The sequence below is a fragment of the Tachysurus fulvidraco genome, chromosome 26 (genome assembly GCF_022655615.1).
Source record: "Tachysurus fulvidraco isolate hzauxx_2018 chromosome 26, HZAU_PFXX_2.0, whole genome shotgun sequence".
NCBI lineage: Eukaryota > Metazoa > Chordata > Actinopteri > Siluriformes > Bagridae > Tachysurus > Tachysurus fulvidraco.
The window spans coordinates 16,277,813-16,285,312 of record NC_062543.1 but is presented as its reverse complement, the minus strand read 5'-3'; the positions used below and the strand labels follow the sequence as shown (position 1 = coordinate 16,285,312).

The following is a 7,500-nucleotide window of genomic DNA, read 5'->3' as shown; positions in this document are numbered from 1 at the left end:
TTATTATAGACTACAGTTTGAATCGCAGATGTGTTTAATGTCTTTTTATAAAAGGACATATTGTGTGTGTGACTATTTCATTTACACTAGGCGTGAATAATAATAATAATAATAATAATAATAATAATAATAATAATAATAATAATTCATCCATTCATCTTCTACCGCTTATCGGAACTTCTCGGGTCATGGGGAGCCTGTGCCTATCTCAGGCGTCATCGGGCATCGAGGCAGGATACACCCTGGACGGAGTGCCAACCCATCACAAGGCACACACACTCTCTCATTCACACACACACACACACACACACTACGGACAATTTTCCAGAGATGCCAATCAACCTACCATGCATGTCTTTGGACCGGGGGAGGAAACCGGAGTACCCGGAGGAAACCCCCGAGGCACGGGGAGAACATGCAAACTCCACACACGCAAGGCGGAGGCGGGAATCAAACCCCCAACCCTGGAGGTTTGAGGCGAACGTGATAACCACTAAGCCACCGTGCCCTCCCTAATAATAATAATAATAATAATAATAATAATAATAATAATAATAATAATAATAATAATAATAATAATAATAATGAGGCCGTGTTGGATTTCTCTCCACTGAAGGGAGTAAAATGAGGCCCATTTCTGGAGCTTCACCCTGAAGCTCTGATATCCATCTCAGCTGGCACTCAGCACAGCGCTCCTCTAAGCAGGAAAATAAAATCAAATAAAATAAGCGAGGACGAGGTTTTACAGGGTTCACACGAGGTAACCGAGGTTTAAATGGCAGAAGGTAAAAGGGTTCTCTCTCTTTCAATCCTTTCATTCGAAAAAGAAGCGTTTCATTCAGAGGATTTCTTTTTTCCTGTCGATCCATCAGACGCAAAAAAAAGGTAAAAGTTTCCGGGTGTCATGGTTGAGGCCCCTGCCTCGTCCTCCTCACCAGCAGAGGGAACCTTCCCCCCGGACTACACTTCCCATGATCCTCTTACCGGGACTGATTACACTGCCACCTGCTTCCCATCACACACTTCCTATATAAACTGAACTTGAACTTGACTCCAGTGCGAAGGCTGGATTTGCCTCGGCTGTCAGTCTGAGCGTTTCCTTTCCTGTGATTGTCCCGGTTTGTTACTTTGTTCTGTCTTTGCTGGTATTGACCCTTGCCTGTTGCACTACGAGTGTTAATAAAGCATGCATATGGATTCTCAGCCTTACGACACTTCATTACACTGGGAAAAAAATAAGGTGTTTAATGCGGATGATTAAGTGTGATTTATTAACGGACCAGCAGCTGTGTACAAGACGACCCTCTACAGTCTGGAAGTGACACCTAATAATAATAATAATAATAATAATTTTAATAGTAATAATAATAATGGTAATAATAATAACAGTAATAATAATAATATTATTTATAATAATAATAATAATAATATTAGTAGTAGTAGTAGAACATCATCAGGTTTGTAATATGAAACTCTTCAGTGTTACAGTGTTACATGTTACATAACATCCCACATGGATTAAACACTCTTACAGTGCAGTAGACACACGCGCGCGCACACACACACACACACACACACACACACACACACACACACACACACAAATGTATAAACACACGTACCTTCCAGTTTGTCTGGAAGCATTTTCAAAAAACTTGGTTTTGGAAGCAACACTGTGGAGAAAAAAGGTGTGAGAGAGACAGAGAGAGAGAGAGACAGTGAGAGAGAGAGAGAGAGAGAGAGAGAGAGAGAGAGAGAGAGAGAGAGAGAGAGAGAGAGAGAGAGATGTAAAATGTCTTCACAGTGACTAAATATGACAGATTGAGTGTGTGTGTATGTGTGTGTGTGTGTGTGTGTGTGTGTGTGTGTGTGTGTGTGTGTGTGTGTGTGTGTGACAGATTAAGCATGTGTACATGTATGTGTGTGTGTATGTGTGTGTGTATGTATGTGTGTGTGTGTGTATGACAGATTAAGCGTACACAACACTGTTAATAAACTATGGTGAGACGCCGGTCTCTTTACCCAGTCAGGGTTCCTCTCCTTACTTTACCCAGTCAGGGTTCCTCTCCTTACTTTACCCAGTCAGGGTTCCTCTCCTTACTTTACCGTCAGGGTTCCTCTCCTTACTTTACCCAGTCAGGGTTCCTCTCCTTACTTTACCGTCAGGGTTCCTCTCCTTACTTTACCGTCAGGGTTCCTCTCCTTACTTTACCGTCAGGGTTCCTCTCCTTACTTTACCCAGTCAGGGTTCCTCTCCTTACTTTACCCAGTCAGGGTTCCTCTCCTTACTTTACCCAGTCAGGGTTCCTCTCCTTACTTTACCGTCAGGGTTCCTCTCCTTACTTTACCGTCAGGGTTCCTCTCCTTACTTTACCGTCAGGGTTCCTCTCCTTACTTTACCGTCAGGGTTCCTCTCCTTACTTTACCGTCAGGGTTCCTCTCCTTACTTTACCGTCAGGGTTCCTCTCCTTACTTTACCCAGTCAGGGTTCCTCTCCTTACTTTACCCAGTCAGGGTTCCTCTCCTTACTTTACCCAGTCAGGGTTCCTCTCCTTACTTTACCCAGTCAGGGTTCCTCTCCTTACTTTACCCAGTCAGGGTTCCTCTCCTTACTTTACCCAGTCAGGGTTCCTCTCCTTACTTTACCGTCAGGGTTCCTCTCCTTCGGAGTTAAAATATTTCTCCTCCCTACTTTTTTTGCTCAGAAGCTTTTTTATTATTATTTTTTGGCCCTGCGGAGCATCACATTGTTGGCATGTTACTACAATGACGTGGCAGGGTGAGGAGACACATTCTGGGCAAGTACAGAGGGATTCTACACAGCTCTGGAGTGGAAGGTTCTCTCTGATGTCAGGAGATGGAGCTCAGATCCTCACCACAACCATCAGATCAGATCAGATCAGATCAGACCCCGAGGACACGAGTGAGCGAGTGGAACTGATCCCACTTTAATCTGTTGTCTCTCATCACGAACACAAGGCTTTGTGGAGGACAGTAAGCTCTCAGATCAGCTACAGACACAAAGCTCTGTTCACAGACAGGTCTGTCGCTCATCTTCTGACCTGGAGAAAGGATTCAGGCTTTCAGAGAAAACAGTGCGGTGAAGTTAGAAGTGCGAGCGCTCGGTCCTGACGTATCAGTGCTGCAGCTCTGAGGAAACATTCCTGCTGGTTAAACACTGCAGTCTGCAGACGGTCACCTGCTTTAACACCAGACCTTCTACTCTAACTCAGGATTTGGGTTAGAGGTCAGGGTTCAAGCCCCAGCACTGACAAACTGCCTCTGAGAAAGACCTTCAGCTGAGATATCTCACTGTAGATAAAAGCTTCCAGCAGCTACAGGTTTGACACTACAAGGACACCACAGGCATGTCTCTGTGTCTTCAGGAATGATCTCCGTGTCATGCTACAGTACAGTCAGGTCCAGACAGAAAAGAACTGGACTCTTTTGGGGTTTGGATTGAAGGCACAGCGTCAGACTGGACCGGGTCTGGACCTTCTCACCTGCGACTACACTCACCTTCACTCCACTGAGATTTATCACATAACGAACGGAGGCTTCGGCTGAAACCAGATCTTCACAATCAATTTCAAAAACTGTGTTAAAGAGTGTGTGTGTTTGTGTGTGTGTGTGTTTGTGTGTGTGTTTGTGTGTACTCACTATGATGGTGGTGTGTCACTTTGTTGTGTTTTCTGATTAGTCGGACATCGTGACGGTGGGTCTGGAGGTCGTATCGGGGGTCGACAGATCGGACTTTTCTCTAAAGCAGGGCGACTCCTCATCACGTCGCTCTCAGCTGCTCAACACACAAACACATTCGTTTCAGGAACAGCTTGAGGTTCTGCAGGTCCATAATCCTAAACACTAACAAGCAAACAAACCTCCAGAAATCTCTTCAAACCCTAACCAGATATTAGCCCATAAATCCCTTAAACTCCAGGTTAGGGTTAGGGTTAGGGTTAACCCTAGGGATCCCAGACACTCACTGAGATGTTTAGAGGTTTGGACCAGTTCCTGTTTCTGAAAGATGTTTTAAATCAGATCATTAAAAAGATCTTCTTTTAAAACCTGGACACTTCTCAGGGAAGTCTGGACAAGGCTCCTGTGAGAGCTCACAGGACTACGTTATAGTCCGTGTTGGGATGTGGACCGGGTTGTGGAGCTCAGGCTTGGACAGGAGATCCTGGTGGACTGTGGGTTTGAGGACAGCGGGAGAGACTGAGAAGGTGGATGAGGGGAGGAGTTACGGCTCTTTGGAAAAGGAATCAGATTGGTTTTGATGAATCTCTGTTGATCTGAAGGTCCAGGTCTCCTCGTATGGCAATTTGGTGATGATAAGGATGATTAAAACCCCTTAAAACACTGGGGTCCAAGATCCTTGTGAGGGTTTGTGAAAGTTTAGAGTTTCTGAAGTAAATTTTGAACCAATTTCTAAAAAAAATGTCTTGGTCCAAAACTCAATTCTGAACCCATGAGAAAGAATCTTGAGAAATTTGGTTAAGGACCAGAAATGACAGATGTGTGTTCTTGTCCGAGGAAATTTAGACCAGACTCTGAACCTCAGAAGCAGAGAAACACAACAAAGAACTGCTTAGAAGGAATGAGAGACAGAGGGATAGAAGAAGGGCTCAAAGATGAAAGAAGAGAGAAAGCGGAGACTGATGTTGGCTCCATGGCTGGAGGAACTAAACTTCTCCTCTGAGGTCGAATCGAACATTCGCGGGTGACGTTTCGTCAGGAATTTAAAGGTCCACGGTTCTTAGTGGGGTTTGAACATTAAACCCATAAAACCTTCAACGAGAGATCCTTTAACGTGCCTCATGATTCTGTTTTCCCTTCAGATCAATTTCTCAATATCCTGCGAAATGTCCGATATCGGGTTTTAAAATGAGACGTTTTTTAGGATCTGGTTCAAAACTTCTTTCAGCAGGAACTTGTCCAAACCTCTAAACGTCCTAGGAAGAGAAATGCTTCCATAACAGCCTCCAAATCCTATATATCTTACAGAGAATTTAAACCAGCAGCTTTTGGAGAAACTGCTCCATATTTTTTATGGCTAATGGTCCTGGAACCTGCTCCAGGACTCCAGATGAACCCAATCAGAGTATGAACCTTAAACGTTCAAGATCTAAATCTGATGATCCACTTAAACAAATTGGAGAAAGAAGTTTTTTTAAAAGCAATACAGCTAAGTGAGATCTAACCAAGATTCAAGTGAACGACCTTTCATCGCTGGTACAAATCATCGTGGATACCATGAGGTTCTCACCAGAAACCTGTCAGGAGATGGGAACTGGACTTATCTTGTTGGACAGTGAAGACGTTTCCACCTCAGAACTTCATCTAAAACCTTCAAGTTACAAAAATCCCATCAAATCAGAAATCATCTCGGACCTGCCGGAGATCCTGTCCATGTCAAACCAGATCTCGCTCTTCAACACGGCTTCGGTGTCCTGTGAGGGAATCTTCCAGAAGCTGGTACACACACCAGAAGCAATGTTTAAACTAGGACATCTTACGACAACGCAAAGAAAATCTTCAGGATCGTGTTTCCAAAATTGTCGAGCAGGTTTTAAAAAATTCTTTAGGATTTATCTCAAAAAATTTTAATTAAACAACCGGGAACGGCCCCAGAGATCCTCCAGGATCTGATCTCAGCAGATCGACCTGTATTCTAAAAGAGAATTTGTCATGAACTAGGTCCAATGACCACGTGACCAAATCTCTTCAGGTTCCTCGTTATAATCATCTCTCAACTCAGAAGGAAACTCATTATCCTGGAATCTGGAACAAACAGCTAAAAAATGAATTTCACAGAAACCCTTCAGACCTGATTAATGTTCTCAGGACTCGGACCAAAATCCGCTTTCAGAACCAGGTCCAAATCTGTGAAGACCACAAGAAGAATTGGATCCAGCAATGACTCACTCCAGAACTCTCAGGATCCAAATCTACTGTATTAATGCACCAACCAGGATTCAGAGCAGCGTCTCTTTATTTAAACCAATAAACACTCAGAACGTCAGGATCCATAACAACATCGTGTGTGTGTGTGTGGCATGGGGTACTTAGATACCATCTCTGGTTGCCGTGACGACCCGCTGTGGAGGTTTTCTCATCTGGAATGACTGCGTTCTTCCGACCGGTGCTTTGGAGTTCCCGTTGTCCAAACGCTGACCGGCATCCTGTATCCTAGACACCAGCTTGGAGACGTCCGAGTCGGAGAAGCGTTCCTGGTGGATGGTGGGTTTGGGCAGCAGAGCCTGGCGCTGAGAAGGAGCACGAGATGAAGGTATGGAAGGTGGTGCCACAGAGGGAGGGACTAATTTAACCCTCTGAGGTGGAACCGGACCGGCGCCGGAGACGTCCGCTCCAGATTCGGACCCGTCGTGCGCCGCACCGTTTTGCTCTTGACCTATAAGACAAAGTTAGAACATCGATATGACAAATAGAAGACGTTCTTTTCTAATTCATTCTACAGATGAACATTTCCTGTCTGATCTCGTTCGCTGTGGATCGTTTCCTGTGGCATCAGCTGCTGGTGTCCAACATCACCACAGTAAACGTCACCACAGTAAACGTCACCACAGTAAACGTCACCACAGTAAACGTCACCACAGTAAACATCACCACAGTAAACGTCACCGTCACCACAGTAAACATCACCACAGTAAACATCACCACAGTAAACATCACCACAGTAAACGTCACCGTCACCACAGTAAACGTCACCACAGTAAACGTCACCACAGTAAACGTCACCACAGTAAACATCACCACAGTAAACATCACCACAGTAAACATCACCGTCACCACAGTAAACGTCACCACATTAAACATCACCACAGTAAACGTCACCGTCATCACAGTAAACGTCACCACAGTAAACATCACCACAGTAAACATCACCGTCACCACAGTAAACGTCACCACATTAAACATCACCACAGTAAACGTCACCACAGTAAACGTCACCACAGTAAACGTCACCACAGTAAACATCACCATCACCACAGTAAACGTCACCACAGTAAACGTCACCACAGTAAACGTCACCACAGTAATCGTCACCACAGTAATCGTCACCACAGTAAACGTCACCACAGTAATCGTCACCACAGTAATCGTCACCACAGTAAACGTCACCACAGTAAACGTCACCACAGTAATCGTCACCACAGTAAACGTCACCACAGTAAACGTCACCACAGTAATCGTCACCACAGTAAACGTCACCACAGTAAACGTCACCACAGTAAACGTCACCACAGTAAACGTCACCACAGTAATCGTCACCACAGTAAACGTCACCACAGTAAACGTCACCACAGTAAACGTCACCACAGTAAACGTCACCACAGTAATCGTCACCACAGTAAACGTCACCACAGTAAACGTCACCACAGTAAACGTCACCACAGTAAACGTCACCACAGTAAACGTCACCACAGTAAACATCACCACAGTAAACATCACCACAGTAAACGTCACCACAGTAAA

At 44.7% G+C, this 7,500-nt stretch overlaps 1 protein-coding gene across 2 annotated transcripts in view; it reads right to left on the bottom strand.

The window, feature by feature from the left end:
• Window positions 1-7,500, bottom strand: part of ophn1 (oligophrenin 1) — a 37,427-nt gene that overhangs the window by 6,278 nt on the left and 23,649 nt on the right. For both annotated transcript variants that reach the window (XM_047809067.1, XM_047809068.1), the window contains exons 20-22: window positions 6,077-6,415; window positions 3,661-3,796; window positions 1,623-1,673 (exon numbers count right to left, since the gene is read on the bottom strand). In XM_047809067.1, coding sequence (XP_047665023.1) covers window positions 1,623-1,673; window positions 3,661-3,796; window positions 6,077-6,415 — 526 coding nt within the window. The remainder of the gene's footprint in view (window positions 1-1,622; window positions 1,674-3,660; window positions 3,797-6,076; window positions 6,416-7,500) is intronic.